We start from the raw sequence: 16538 nt of genomic DNA, 5'->3' as shown, positions 1-16538 counted from the left end.
AGTTTTTAACACTGCATCACCACTTTTTGTTACCCCACTTCAGTATTTTTCCTCCTCTCCCCTTTCAAAGCAGATGCTTCTGGTTAAAGTTTTCAGCAGTCATTATCTGGAGATAGCCAGGTTCAAATTTAGGCAGAGGCTTTTCTTTTTTGCATTCTGACAGAAGAGAAGGCTTTGTCTGGGTAATACTGAAACACACACACACAGATTTGCCATGGAAAAAACCCCTCACATTTATTTGATTAAACAAAAATAAAATAAACTGCATAGGAACATTTTAAAGTCCAGAGAGACACTGACTTTGTTTTAAGGCTGCCAGTAGCTGATACATTGTCTCCTTGCTACATCCTTCAGCCTTCCCTATGGACCACAAAGATACATTCAGAAACCTCCATTAACACAAGGGTTCTAACAGTTTGCTCACTTATTCTACATAAAAGTTTGCACATAACCTGTCATGCTTTCTTTTCTGCAATACTCAACATCTGTCAACTAAAAATTATGTCACTTTTTGTCCAAGTGGAAATGTGATGCCCTGTTTGCAGCATAGCAGTTCTTGCCACAGCCTGTTTTATTTTCAATTAGATACAAAAGCTCTGAGAAGGTCATTAAAAGCAGAGCACTGTCTGGTCTCCTGAGATATTTTATTATTAGGAGAACAGCATGATTAATCTACTAAGGCAGAAAAAAATCCAACTGCAACAAAGGAGGAAACTACAAAACCAAATCAACTCAAGACATCCAGCGTCCAAGGACTGACAAAATCATCCTGGATTCCAATGCAATCCTGCACCAAGGCAATGCTTCTTATAAATAAGCAGTGAAAATTTTGTAAGATGGGGCCATACATCTACAGTCAATTAAATAAGGGGAGAAAATGCATGTTTTACATTGTTTTCACATGGATGAGCTTTACTTTGTTCAAGGCTTCCAATTTCTATTTGGGTTAAATCACAGGCAAGTGTTCAACACCCTCAACTACTGCAACAAACTGGGCAGGAACCAAGCAGTGCATGACAGGTAATGCACAGTACAAACAAGAGTCACATACATAAGAAACCCCCACCAACTCAGGTGACTACGCAAACCTTACAAACTAGTTAAAAACTTCTTAGTCATATTAGGAAAAAAAAACTAAAAACAAAACCCAGAAACAGACATCTCTCCCTCTGAAGGAAAAACTACTACATTGTCTGAAAAGTACTCTACAAACCTATAAAAGGACTTTTTTTTTTTTTTAACTAGTCTGGTAGTTCAAAAGGAAGTTACTTAACTACATCAGTACACAGACACTTAACATTCAGTCAGTAAGGCTCTACAAAAAGAGCTTAACAAATTATCTACCTGAGTTTGTAAGTTGATACAATCATTAATAGAAGGTCTAAGACCATGCAGGTACACAAAGCATTTTTAGAACCATTACTGGTTGAACAATGATGGAAAAAGATGCCAGTCTGGCTTGTTAACCCGTAAGATCACTTAGAGACATCAATGTATATTTTCCACCACAACATTTACCAAACCCAGCACAGCCTATTGTTATTAGGGTACCCTGTGCCCACTTTGGCCACCCCTTAATATGAACTGGGGAGGAAAAAGGATGCCCCCCCCCCTCAGTTGAGTAGTCTGAAAATGTACTTCTGCAACTCTACTCCACAGGTAAAACACAGGGTATGTTCCACATCACTACTGAAGTTGCATAAACCCCCAAGACAGTGGTTTTAAACTGCCTCTCCTGAGTATGTTTGAACCTAAACTGCCCTCCTGGAATAGGAACTTGGTTGCTTTGTCATGGTGGAAAAAATCCCATTGAGTCAAGAAAGCTAATACAATCACCAAAGTCAATTAAAAAAAAAAAAAATCAGGATCTTATTCCCTTCAAGCATTTGGTATAGCATTGTGTTTACAGCAATCGTAACACCAGTCTTTCCAAGCAGGACACATCGGTAGGCATGCGTAAGTTTTTCTCTTGTAGAGAGAAGACCTAAAGGTCTTACGGGCATAGGAACACTGCAAATGAACATGAAGTATGTCATGTCAGCTAGTAGTGTCATAATACTGAACAAAAGTTTACGCTTCCATGCCTCATAGTGAAACCAGAACAAACTTGGAAGTGTTTCGGGTCTCAGTCCAGTTTGCCTGAACATTTGGTTTTATTTACAGATTCTCTAGCAAGGGCAGCTTAATATCTCCATAGGCAGGCAGCAAAAACAAAAGCAAACAAAAGCAAGCAGTCACCACATAGTACACACTTAGCATCTCCATTTTAATTAAAATGCTTTTCCAATAGGCAGGATGAATCCTTCCCCCAGGCAGATTATCAACTCAAACCTGTCAGATGCTAAATTGAGGTAGATGATTTACTTCTGCTAAGTGAGGTAGAACTTCAAACAAAAGATAGTGGCATCTCTAGTTGTGCATTTTGTACCACAGCAAACTGGGTTTCAAACTCCCAAGGACTCAAAGACCAAAGGTACAATATTTGTCTAACTCAAGTACCAGTGTTCCTTTTTTATACAGTTCCAAACTGTTTGTTAAATATATCTACTTTTAAATACCCTATTACCTTTTGGCACCATTTGGCTTACACTCCTTTAAAAAATAAACAAAACTTTGGCACAGTATTTTTTTAACCTAGAACTGAACAATGAAATCTTATGATCAAAGTTATGGCAAGATGAGCCTATAAACCTTCTCTCTTCAGAAATTAATTTTGGTTTAACTGTAACATAAACAGACTGGGCCCACTTTCCTGCAATTCCAAGGGAATGCCACATCCAAGTGCCTCGTTCTTTCTCCCAGCTTGATTATGTCTGGCCCCAACATATATTAGTTTTCAGGTATTGTCTTCCTTCCCTTGCTTTCTTTAAACGTTTAAGGTTTATGGGCTTCCTTAAATAAGTTATATTTAAAAGGTACTAAATAAAAAGGAGTGAGTTATCTGAAGGACCTGTGTTATCAAGTACTGAATCGGCTTCAGTTTGCTACTGAAGTTCCTGCTTAAATAATTCTGAGAAAGGACAAGATTGCTCCTAGGCTGAACACCCAAACCAGCCATACTGACTGCTGATAACATTTTGTCAAACAAAAGGTTTACCTAGAGCCACTGGTTTAACCTGGCATAGTGAAAATCCTTTGGGAGTTCTAGCAGACAGCTCTGTCACCCACATTTGCTGTTCCCCAACAGAGAGGCACATGCTCACTTCAACCTTTCTCCAGGCTATTTCCCCTAGCTAAGAAGGTTACTCTGAATGCTTGTTTGGTTTGCAATCCAGCTTCCAAGCCTTGCTTTTCCTTTCTGCATGTATGTTATGATACTTGGGCATTAACCTGAGAACATGCATGGAAAAGCACAGCAAGATTTGAATCTCATTTAAGTCCGTTACTTTTTAAAGGCCCCTATGGGGCAGCTGATGTTGGCATTGTATATTAGCACTACTTCTTTTCATTGCATATAAACCACTCCATTTTATAAGCTACACTACCACTTTTCAATGAGACCGAGTGTGCTTAGCACTATCTATGACAAAGATAAGAAATTCTTTTTGGGTAGCTAAATAGTAGTGTTTTTAAAACGAAAAAGCTCCTCAATACATGAGGTCAAACACTTGAGGTTCAGTTTGCAAGCAAATCCCACTGAGTTAAATAGACAGCAACTTATAAAGAGTTCAAGTCACTTCTCTTCCTGACTGACCTGGACTGGGGGTTTGTGCGATGGCTCCATACAAATCAGCAAAGGGCAACTTAAGTGTCTGCCACCTTCTACGCTGTGCAGGCTGGAGAGGGGCAAAGGGTTCCTCCAGTCCAACACAACCCCGACTGCACACTTCTTTTTTTAATGTCTGGAAAAACAACTCCCTTCTAGCCCCAGAAAAGGGTGAACCTGACAAGCATTAAAGCACAAGAGCATTTCTAGGACACTCCAACACTGTCAGCCACTCTGGTCAAAGTATTAAGAGACCTGGCATTTTCATTAAGACATGATAGGATAAATGTGAGGACACTGCAAACTATACATTAAAGCTTTTTTAACCAGTTTTCTTTGGTATTTAGATCTTGAAGGGTATTAGTTTTCAAAGCCCATGTTGCTGAATTCTTGGGCTGAATTATACAAGACAAACATGGAGATCTGTCACAGCTGTAGGCCACCCCCGGAAGGGAGGCATGTTCACAAGCAGAACTTGCAAAAGTTGATGGTAAACTAGCTTTCTCTCATACACATATTTTGAGTGGCCACAGAAATTTAATGACAGACATCCACAAAAAACATCATCCTTTAAAGACTGTTTTTAAACCATGCCATCCTAAGATTAAGCCTAACTGAAACACACTGCTTTGAAGAGTTTGTTTCCGTGAGGCTTTGGCTGAAAGGCAGCACAGTTGTTTTATCTCATTTAATTTAGGTGTTTTTCCTCACCCTTCTTTTGAAAGGTTTTGCCATCTCATTAATCTTTGTCTCCTTCTGGTCCTTTAGTTTAAACCTCCTCTAAAGTGGCAGCTATATCTGTCTGCACACATCATCAGTATTTCTACAAAACCCAGAAAGTTAATGCTCCTTGGAGGGAAAAGCAGCAAGAAGGAAAGTGCACCTTGTGATTTCTCACAAACTTGTAAAGAGTCTTTCAATCTCAGGTCACTTTTGTGCAGGGTGGCTGGCAGAGAGATGAACCCTTTCCTTGGAGGATGGTTAAGGCTCTTCAGACTTTTTGACAATGACCATGTTTACGTTTCAGAGATCTCTTGCAAACAGTAAGGTAAATCCCATGGCATTTCCAAGCCTTAAGAGTACTGATACAAGAGTTTTCCCACTGCAGAGAGAAAGAAGAGCCCTCTGTTCCCTACTTTAACCATTCTTGTTTGCCAACAACAGAAGGTGAAGCTACACATCTGTAGAGGTCATATCTGCATTAACAGCTAAACTGGAATGCAAGAAATTGAAGAATAAAACCAAATCCTTCCAGGGACTCAAAGTCACATTTTGCTGAAGAGATCTCTATTTTCCCCAAAGGTTTCTGCTTTTCACAAAACGCGTTTTTATATCCCCAAAAGGGCAAACTTCCCGTGCCTCCAAGCTTTTAAGGATCATATACATGGATTTTACACAGAATTCTTTGGTACTGCCCTGGAAAAAAAGCAGCAAAGTTTCATCTTGATGCAGTTTGCCTTACGCTGGTACTGGTAACTCTTCACTTGGATCTGTAGCAAGAAATCCTGTAGCAGGGAGCTACAGGCCCACCCTAAAAGCTACAGTAGACATTCCCAAATTCTTCAGTCCAGCTCTTTGGGGAAGCCAGAATACAAAAAAAAAAAAAATATATATTTTTGTCACTGATAGAGTTATTGCAATCCTCTTTAAACAACAACAACAACAAAAAACCTCGATCAGCTGACTTCTCCAAAACACACCCTGAATCTCCAAAGCTGTGCTTATTTCTTACTTTTGGAAAAAGGTACCACTTCTGTTCTAACAAATTCAAATGTTATTTCCCTTAAAGTCTCTCTATGGGGAGGGGCAAAAAAAGCTAGTAATTTCAAAGAAAGTAAATCAAAAGGGTTTTGATTTTCCCTGTTTCAATGCTCCTTGTAACCTCTTGTTACCCAGATTAGGTGCACTGATAAGAAACACTAACTTTTTTAAAACTAATTTAGCTTTCAGGTGAAAAGGAATAAAAAGAAATACTCAATGACAGAATACATTAAAGGAAGCCTTGCTTTTTATCTAACCTTTACAACAACAGCACTAAGTCACTAAAATGAACAATTTGGTTTAAACTTAAAGAATTTTTGTGCATTTTCATCAGCTTCGCTTTGTGCTGTTATATTACTGTCTTTCAGAAAAAAAATATACAGAAATGCCAAAAAGATGCAAACTTGCTCTTCCCGGCGAGTGAATCGCACTCACTTTCACAAAACGTTCAAAGTCATCTGGGAACAAGATGCTGTGCTCACCAGTAAATCAAACACACTGAGGTATAAAAAGGAGAACAGCAAAAAGTTCTCTGCTGCAGCAGCAATTAAAAAAAAAAAACCCCAACAAAACAAAAGTTCCGCCCTCCCATATCCCCACCCACAGAACTGCAGTATGGTCAAGAAAAACAAATTCTCTACAAACACCTACTACCATTTTCTCCACTTAAAAACTTACATAGCGCCTTTTTTGGCTTAGTCTAACAGAACTCACCACACAAACCACCTAATGTGCACAGCAACACTTGTTTGTGCATGAAACCCCATTAGGGGGAAAAGAGGTAAAATGTTCTGAACTATGAGTGTGTGGGGATGGGGAGAGGGCGAGAAACTGGGGAGGGAAAGGAGGACGATGAGGTAGATAGAATTCACTTTTACAGGCTCACTCCCTGCAGAAAAGATAAGTACATTCATCTGTAAAAAAATTAAAGATGAGGTAGGTTTGAATTAACGTTGTATTTTTTCATTTTCTCTTAGAAGAATTTCCCTGAGACAGTTTCTTCCTAATTCAAACGCAGATTAGAAGACGAGAATTCGATTGTTTCCAAAGTCGACCACAACAATCATGCCATCAGGGGTGACAGCTATACCTGAAGGACGGTCCATCTGACCAAAGCCGCTTCCCTGAGTGCCAAACTTGCATAAAAAGCTACCATTTGACTCGAATATCTGCACCCGGTGGTTTCTGGAGTCGGCCACGATGATGCGCCCTTCTTGATCCACCGCCACTCCCTGCGGGCGCAGGAACTGGCCATTCCCGGTGCCCTCCGAGCCCAGAAAGCGTGCTGACTGGCAATCTGGATGAATGACCAGAAGGCGATGGTTGTTGAAGTCTGTCACTACCAAGTGGCCCTCGTGATTGAAAGTCACACCTCTGGGGGAATCAAAGTGCTTCCAGAGTGCCCCTTCGAAGCCATACTTGTTAAGGAACACGCCGTCGGGCCCAAACAGCTGAACGCGATGGTTCCTCGTGTCAGAGACCAGAATCTTGCCCTCTGCGTTGACGGCCACATCCCATGGGTAATTGAATTGCCCGTTCTTCGTTCCTTTCTCCCCAAACTTCAGAATGAACTGCCCCTCAAATGTGAAGATCTGGATGCGATGATTGTCCTTGTCAGCCACAACGATCCGACGCGAAACGTCACAGGCCACGCCGGCAGGGCGATCGAACTGTCCTGGCCGGCAGCCCAGCGTGCCAAACTTGTGATGGAAGGTCCCACATGGCTTGAACACCTGGATGCGGTTATTACTGCGGTCGGCAACAATGATGTAGCCTTCTTTGTCGACGCTGACCCCCCAGGGGCGGCAAAGCTTGCCGTCGCTGTCTCCCTCGCTGCCAAAGGAGAGCCCCGGCAGCCCAATGCCTATGTAGCTGCGCCCAGACTTCACCACCACTTTGAAGGGGCTGTTCTCAATGTGTTGGTTGCACATCATCACAGACACCAGGTGCTCTCCCTCGAGCTGTGGACGGTAGCTGACCAGGTAGGTCCCATTTTGCTGATCGCTGACATCTGCCCCGAAAAGGTTTCCGTCCGGGCCCATCACCACTGCAGAGATCATGTCGCCTCCTGAAAGGCGAGGCTCACCGTCGTGGTCGTAGCCGATCACGGTGAAAGAGGCCACTTTGCCCTGCAGCGCACGCTTGAGACCTTCCCCAGTGGCTTTGGTCAGAGGGGCAAAAGCCCCACTGCTGACAAAGCCCATTGATTTAATGGCCATATACAACGCCTGGTCAGGGGGAGTGAACATGATCCTGTCGTCTTCCTGTGGCTGGAGAAGGCCTCTCACATTCTTCAGTTCCTGCACCTGAGCCAGCATGCGGTCCCGAGCCAGAAGAATATCCATGGTACGACCCTCCTCCAGGACCTGCTGAACAGCACTAATGGTGTTATCCAGCTTGTTTAGGTTCTGACGTAACTTTTCAACTTGCAAGTAGAGTGACTTAGCCTTGACTTGACGAATCTTTTCCACCTTGCAGGGGACAAGGGAGAGAGAAAAGCACACTTACATTAGGAAAGACAGCCCACACCACAGACATTACCTAGTGACACCCTTCTACATAAAAACAGCTGACCAGGTGTTAGAGCACGTTGACACAGCTGCAGAACAAACCTCCAGAAGCCACAATGTAGACAAGTAGAAATGAGGAAAACTAATTAATTATCCAAATTCAGGATTATTACTATTTCCTACCCTCCACGCAAAACCATACATTCTTATCCTGCAGATCTGCTGCAGAGGGCCAGTTGAAAGGGAGAGTCACTTACTAATAAATATTTGCTTCCTCAAATGCTATTCTGTTTTCTAGTTGCAAGGTATTTGACAGATCAACTGAAAGCACATCTCATTTAGCCCCCAGGGAGAACAGAGGTTACTGCAGGCTCTCAAGAAGGAGCAGAGGCTGAGGCTTCGCTAACCAGAATTGCGACCAACCTCAGAAAGTGGACTGTTATCACACAGAGCTGAGGCTCAGTCAGCATCAGCTAACGCATGTGGGCTCCTGTCATTCCCCTGCCTGCCAGCAACATTTTCATCTGACTAGCAATACCAGAAATCTATCTCCAGGGATTTTTAGGGTCCTATTATTTTAATATTTTCCTGTAAATACTGGCAGTCATACTGAGCTCATGCTCTACAACAGGATGCTTTGTAAATGTCACTTCAAATGACACAAAGGTTGCTGCCAGTCCCTGTTTGGGGGACTGAAGTTTGTGCAAAAATGATTGGCTTGTAACTCCTTTATATAAGCCTCTGTTTATCTTTACTTGTGAAAAACCACTTTGGACCATCTGGCAAAGACACCTGCTTTGTGAAACTAATGAAATGTATTTGCTTTTTTGTTGCAAAAATACATTTCCTGATGTCTGAATACCTGCTTGGCTGCAGAACAATACCTGAAATGTATTTTAATGAAGGAAGACTCAATGTCTGAAGACTCCTTGGCTATGCACTGTCTAGATAACATATGTACAAGCATACTATTTCATTTAAAGTTCAGGTGTGCAGGTTTTACCGAACTATTTAAAAAAAAAAATTAGAGAGGCTTCCTCCAACAGATTTCCAAGATAAATTACTAATCTTAGGTCTCAGCTCAATCCTCAGACTCAGCTTTGGTATCCAAAATTGTTCATTAACACACTTGATACAAGGGCTTGGATAGCTTGTTTTGCTAGAATCATTTGCCACCACCACCAAGTTTCCATCTTAAAATAATGTTTTATAACTTGAAGAAAACTTGCTATCAGTGCAGATACTACAATGAAGTGCATTTATACAACCTCTTGGGATAAAAATAGCTATGGGGCAGCTCTTACTCCTCCTATACTAGGAATACCTCAAAAGAGAAAGCTGCCAAGCTTCTTGGAGAAGGTTAATAGTGGAAAGTGAACTTGTCTCCCTCAGTACAAAACCTCAGAAAAAGCAGCATTAGAAGTACAGTAACTTTATAAAGTGTATTTTTAATCTTGCCACTGACACTTATAAAAAGAACTGCAGAAAAACAAAACTTCTCCTGTAGGGGATTAGTCTCACTGTAGCTAGAGCAGTTCCACACCATAAATTCTTACCAGATTAGCCATTTTGCTGACAACAGATATTAAACCAGAAAATTACTGTTTCAGTTAATGTTGATGGAGAAGAGGGGAGAAATGCTTTAGCAGGATGGCACTGCTTCTGGGCAGCATGTGCCTCATCAAGGACATGTACAAGCCGTCCTGCCTGGCCCTGCTAGTACAGGCAGCAGCCACACAGCACCTGGTTTCCAGCCACACTATCTGGTGTGACTGCTTATTATAGGAGCATTCTCAGTTTACTCATAAACCTCTCCCATCTTGACCACACGTTTTTTGCTCCCCTTTAATAGTCCTAGCAATCATGTGGTCACAGGACAAGTCAGCTTGACTCACTTATCTAAGAGTCCTAATCCTACAGCAGAGTGTTTCTGTTCAATTCTGCAAGTGGGACCCACAGGGCCTATCCAAGCTAATCTGTGCTAAACAAGCAGAGAAGAGCCACGACCACTAAGTTACCTTTCCGGAATAAGGAACTTGGCTCTTACTTCCTTTCCTCCTCTCAAAATACCACACATGCATCATGGCTGAAATTAGGCCATAAGCTTGGCATTGTGCAGATACTCTTGCTGGAAAGTATTCTTTTGTTATACTAGTTTAAAAAAAATAATCAGAGGGAAGACACTACCTTGATTAAGAGTAAAGGTTTGTAGTTATGGGCACAATGAAAGTTAGTCTCACAGAATTTCTACTAGTCTTTTTTTTTAAAAAAAGGGCAACATACACAGCTTTGCTCCTGTCCTTTACGAGAAGTGGACTGGAAAACCCAAACACTATATACCTAATTCTACAGCAACACATTAAAGATGTTTTGAAGAGTTTCTTTAAACATGGTGTTTAAAGGGGATCTCCCTGGCCAGCTGCTGAGCCAGCAGGGGGAGTGCCCACCTCATGTGTGGGGCTGCTCTGAGGATACAGCAGCCCCTACAAAAACCTCTAGCACAAATATCAACCAGGGCCAGAACCCAGCACCCTGCTACCTACAGAAAAAATAATTCATGGTAAATTGTAGTGTTTCGATTCAGTTTTCCTTGGATATCAGATTCTGACCATATACTAGCTTAAGTACTTTTTCAGTTTGAAAAGGCACTTGTCAGCAGTACAAACCACAAATGTAAGGGTGCATACCTTCCAGAGCAGCTCACACTCCCGCTCTTCCAAGGCCTTCTTATGTCTAGTAGTCACGACTTTGACTTCAGACTGTACCACCTTCGCTTTCATCTCAACCTGCTCTGCCACAGCCTGGGCTTGTTCAATACTCAGCTGTGGAGGAAAAAAAAGACAAACACACTTAAGGCTCAACCAAACCAATTAAAAATGCATCAGAGGACTGCTGCTTACATTTCACTACACCTTCAAGTGAAGGCATAAAGTGACAACTCTTACTTTCTTATCAGGCCTTCACCCGTTTCATACACTGGAGCCTAAAGACTGACATAATTTTTTAAATACATCTATTACATGGAGTTTACACCTTCAATGTGTCATGCATCAACACCCTAGGACTAAATTCCCTGTGCAATTCCAGCAAGCAGCTAGTATGGCAAACAAGAGACTGGCACAGAAATTCATACTAATGTTTTACTAAATATAGAGAACCCGGTTTGTCTACTCCCTCCAAACAGTTCAGACTCTCACTGTGTGAGAAATTACACTGTAGGGAACAGACTATGCTGTCTATGCATCTGAAATACCCCTAACAGAATGTGAAGTTAATCAATTTTAAAAGAAAAATCAAAGATCAGACAGTTATCATTAAAAAGCAGTCATACAGTTGTTTATGACTCAGAGACCAAATTCTTTCTAGTGTAACCTCACAATACTAGTATTTGAAAAACATTCTGTAGTAGTATTTTGCAAATATGCATAATGCACCTGAAAGGAATACGTCTCTCTTCTCCTCTCAAATTAAGAACTGTTTCCTCAAAAAATCCTTCCCAAACTACTCGCAGTTTCATAGAATATTACAGAAAGAGGCATAAAAATCAAATAAAAAAAGCAAGCAAATCTTATCTTTTTCTTACACATCTGAGGAACTAGTCCATTTCATAACTGGAGGTAGACCTCAACCTGCCTTCTCACAGTTTCTGGCAGGCAAATTTGACTTAACATTTAAAGCTGACAAAAAATTAAAATCTTTCAACTTAAGGAACCAGTTATGGGTAGGGCAAGTAGCTAAACTCAGTAGCACAAGGTTGTCCATCAACAATTCATGTCATCATCTGAATTTATTTTTACTTGCCCAAGTATGAACAGCTCAGATCAGTGAGAGATGCCCAAAACACTAAAGCTCTAATATTGTCCAGGATATTAGCAAAGTTTTGGTAAAATTCAGATGATTCTGGACTCTGCTCATTTAGGCTAGAACAGCCTAGGAAGGATGACCAGCTGACCAAATATGCAGAGGTATGCTGGGAGGGAATAGCAATAGACAAGTTATCTATACTTGAAGCAAAAGCCAAGAGCATTAAGTATAACTTTTGGGAGCCTACTTTACATGGAAATCCCTTGTTCACTTTGATTCCTGTAAGCTGTCAGAGTTCCGCCACGAAAACTCACTCCTGCTGTTCTGCAGGCATTTCCTGTGTGGAACTTGTCTCAGAGAGGTCAACTTTTTAGGAAACATGCTAAGCAGCATGTTTCTTGTTCTGGTCAAACACCACAGAATCTTTTTAATAACTTCTTGTAAAGAAAAACTGCTTTTAAGATGCACTCTCCTCATGGTATGTCATGATTTTTCCAGCGCTAGTGAATAAGATGGTCAACCAGTTCACATGCTTGGGAGATAGAAGGCAAGGCCTGTGTTTAGCCAAGAATTGTGCTGAGTTATTGAATCAGAGATGGAGAACAACTGCTTTGTTCATTGCTGTTGGCCAATACAGTAAATCGCCTATTTGCAGCTGTGCCTATTCACTTGTGGCTTCTCAGGGTTCCAAAGACAGCCAATACCACTCCTCATTTTATTAGAGATGTCACCAGTGCCTTGTGTTTGTTAAAAACAAGTAAAACACTTGGCAATCTATCTTGTGAACTTTAGGGTTGAAAATGGTACTTCTAATTCCTCAGAGTAAAATTTAAGTAGCAACAGTGCTTATGCAGGTGATACGGTTCCAGAGGGCCACAGCACAGGGAAACTTTGCACATGGAGCTTCCAGTGGAGCAGACAAAACTGTTCTCATGAAGGAAAGCAGTGTGGACATCCATTACTAGCTATTGCTACCAGCACATTTCAGTTTTGAGTAACAAGTGAAGGGCAAAGTTGTATTGGAAGCCAGGCATCCTTTGCAAGCTCCCTTTAGGTGGGCACCTCCGTGAGATCCCCTTCATCTACATTTTATTGCCTGAGGGAAAAAGTAGCTGTGACACTGACACAGCTACTGATGCTACAACACATATCTATGAATAAACCAACTGCAAGAGTCAGAAGAAGCAAAGTAGCATGGTAGAACTTGGCTGCACTTCTGGATGTCTGTCTGGGCTGACCACAGAGGGGCCCAAATCAGGATTTGCCATTCTGTAGAATGGCAGTTTCAGTCAGTTTTCACACTTCCTGTCTGCTGTTGGACATTAGGAAATAGACCCTCAAGTTACAAAAAACTTCCTACAATTTCATGTTAACTTAAACATTCCCATGGAATATTTAGTGTTCTAGAAATATCGCTGCTCCAAGTTTTCGCCACTGGTTCTTTAAATTAAAAATTACGATCGGAAACATATAACACTTCAGGAGAAAGAAAAAACTATTACAAAGCTTGTGTTCTGACAGACTACAAACAAGAACAGAGTGACTTTAAGGGTGCTGATGCTCTCACTGCATGGTTTCCACTGTACAATACTCAAACTAAATCAGTATGTCCACAGTTACGTCCACACAGCACACAGTTATTTGAAGAGGCTAACTTAGGTCTCTGAAACAGCAGAGCCTGCTAATCCAGATGCTGAGCCATGATGACAGATTACATCAATTCAGTTCTGAAAATTATCCAGTTGAACAAACTGCATCAAAACTTGCCACTGTACCAGCACCATGAGACATGTAAAGGCTGCTTTATAGTAACTGTATTGCAATGCTGGCTTGCATGAACATTTTTGAAAAGGTCCCTAGGATTTTTTTATTCCATCCATCTGCAGAAGAGAAGGATGCATAATTTCTCAGGCATTAAATCCTGTATTTAAGTCTCCTATTTTTAAGTTTTCCAACAAAGGTGCAAACACTGGAGAGAAAATTCAAACTTAAAAGCAAATTTTGTTTTCTTCTGAGGAATTCTTCAATATTTCAGGGGTGAATGGACCACAGGTATTGGCTAAAGAATCTTAACTATACACTTCCCTACATCACTAGGGAGGATTTACACAAAACAAAAACCCAAACTACTCAAGGAAACCTTTTGGTATGTCTCAGGTTATCCCTCTTCCACCAAATGGAAGGTGTTCCAGTCATAAATGGTTTGTTTTCAGTTCCTTATGGTAACAAAAAGATACAATGGGCTTGTTTCACTAAGTTTCCAGTTACTTATCACTGTTTCAGAGCAGGATAAAACCAGGACCTAACAGTAGTCTGCCTTCAGCATCAAGAACTGGATATAAATTTCCCAACGTTCTTATACTAGAAAAATTAACTGGAAGATCCTACAGAGTATAGTTACAGTAAAGACACTAGTATTAACAAGCTTAGCAGTGCATTTGCAGTAATATTGGTGCAGATACAGCACAAATCACAGTAGCTGGACCAATTTACATGTTTCAGCGTAATAAGCATAAAACACTAAATCATTCTTAAAGTTCCCCACAAAGACAATTTTAAAAGAAGTTTTGATGGAGGGAGGGCTAGAGGCCAGGTAACCTCATGTCAGATACCACTAAACAATCATTTTGGTTTGCATGGCAAGAACAGACTTTTTGCCTACTGTTTTAGGCAGAACATTAGTTCGGACAGTGAAACACATCAAATTCATCTTCCCCAATAACCATCTGCTCATATGCTGCACTAAGGAACCCACTGAAATACAACACAAAACAATAACTAGAAGTACGAAGAAATTCAGCCTCTATTGGTAAAAATCCCAGATTTAGAAAAGCACAATTGACTTCATTTTGTTTACGAAGCTTCATTTCAGATTCTCAAACCCCCAAACCTGACTTCAAAGCCACACACAAGGGGGCCTGAGCTAACTCAAAGTGACAACCCCAAAACGATCCCTTGCAGCACAGCGGTGCCATCCTTCTCAGGTATCGACCTCCCAGCAGCACAAATCCATATGGCAACCCACAGGGAAGCTTCCACTGAAGGGCAGAGGCTCAAGGCAACAGATCAGCTTCCTCTTCTGGCTGGCTGAGTTTCTTACAGTATCCCCTCGCCCCCCATAAAGGCGCTAATCTATTTCATACCACCTCCTCCACAATTTGGGAGGGAAGAGGCATTGCCTTAATGTCTGACCTGCCTTACCACCCGCTCCTAAGCTTTTCATGACGGTAGATAAGAGAGTAGCTCCCACTATGTTCTGCACATGACCAGTCTCACTGGTCAGTGAGAAGTTTGCACTGTCAAACATCCCAGCAAAACCAATTATAGGCTCAGCTATAAAGGAATTTGTTCGTTTTCCAACAAAACCACTTTTAAGACAACTGAGATGAATAAATCAAATCTTATTGTAATATGTTCACCTGGAAAATTAACCCTAAATGGGAGTGAGCACTCAGTGCTTTACTGTTAGGCAAGTGCATTAGATTACACACATACATACATACATATATACAGTTACACACGTATAGATGTATTTTAAGAACGTGACATTTTGAAGAAGCCATCTATCTTTCATCATAACAGATTTACGTTCAGTTTGTGACCTAGTCCTTGGAAAAAAATCTGAAAGAAGACAGCTAAGTGTGCACTTTCATGAGGTAAAACAAGGCAGCAGGACATGCTCCCCGCATAGAGAGGCAGCAAGCAGTCCTGATTCCTCCCACCTCATTAATCCAGTGTCAGCTTTGGCTTTCATATCATCCTATGAATCCATCTGAGTCTCTGAAAAGGCTGGAAAAGTATCCCAGCAAGGAGGATAGCTTTCCACTGAGATAAGAAAGAGGTCCTACAAGCAACTGAGTTGGGTGTTTCTGCTTCATTCCCTGGCACCATCAACAGTCCTTGTAGCACTATAGCCACAGGGCTGACCCAGCCAAAAATTAATCCCATGGAAAGGTTACCCATTCAGCTGGATCAGCTCACCACACAGGCACACAACCACAAATTCTTGTGTTAGGGACAGGCTTAGAAATGCATGATTCCGACCATCGTGGCACAGGAAAGCAGAGAAAGCTTTCCATTGCTACAGAATTTCACTGAGAAAAAAAAAAAAAAAAGAGCAAGCCACTTGCTATCAAGGCTTGCTATTTCTTACAGAGGACTTCAACTCCTTTGAAAAGTGAGGTTTGGACTTTTCTGGAGTGACAGACTACATCAGGCTTCAGTGGATCAAGAGGCTGAAATGTATCCCAACTCACAGCAAATTTTTTAAGTCTGAAAAACAATCTTTCCTCCAAAGCCACAGGAAGAGTTTAAATAAACATTTCTTCCTAAAAGCCTTCAACTTTGGTTAACCAGATACTCTCCAGCCAGTTGACTCATGGCTTGATTTCCTCTCTCCTGCAACGCCCTTCAAATTCCACCTTTTCCCCTTTACTCTCAACTACCCCTCCTCATCCATCCTCAACATCTCATGTCAGGGGAGCTATCACTTTCAGAGCCTATTAAGAGTTTCTAGTACAGCATTAGGAATCAGTCAAACTAAGAAGTGTTACTACAACATATTACTTTTCAAGCCTCTTAGAGCTCCAGTCTGAGAGGAGCTCTAAAGCAATATGTTCCTCATATTACAGCTTATACTGGCATTTAATTCTCTGTTGACTATTTCCATACTTTAAGAAAACGACACAAGCCAATTTCTTTTAATTTAGAGTCTAGTTAACTTAAGAGTTTGTTTCAAATTCATGTTGACACGCTGT

General features: G+C 41.3%; 1 protein-coding gene across 1 annotated transcript in view; it reads right to left on the bottom strand.

Annotated features, from left to right (window-relative positions):
- Nucleotides 1–208: 208 nt before the first annotated feature.
- Nucleotides 209–16538, bottom strand: part of TRIM71 (tripartite motif containing 71) — a 59720-nt gene continuing 43390 nt past the window's right edge. The window contains exons 3-4 of the mRNA XM_064672286.1: nt 10665–10799; nt 209–7938 (exon numbers count right to left, since the gene is read on the bottom strand). Coding sequence (XP_064528356.1) covers nt 6487–7938; nt 10665–10799 — 1587 coding nt within the window. The 3' untranslated portion in view covers nt 209–6486. The remainder of the gene's footprint in view (nt 7939–10664; nt 10800–16538) is intronic.

Source organism: Pseudopipra pipra, chromosome 1, assembly GCF_036250125.1.
Source record: "Pseudopipra pipra isolate bDixPip1 chromosome 1, bDixPip1.hap1, whole genome shotgun sequence".
NCBI classification, from domain to species: domain Eukaryota; kingdom Metazoa; phylum Chordata; class Aves; order Passeriformes; family Pipridae; genus Pseudopipra; species Pseudopipra pipra.
Note: the sequence above shows the minus strand (reverse complement) of the source record. Positions and strands in the feature narration are given on the sequence as shown.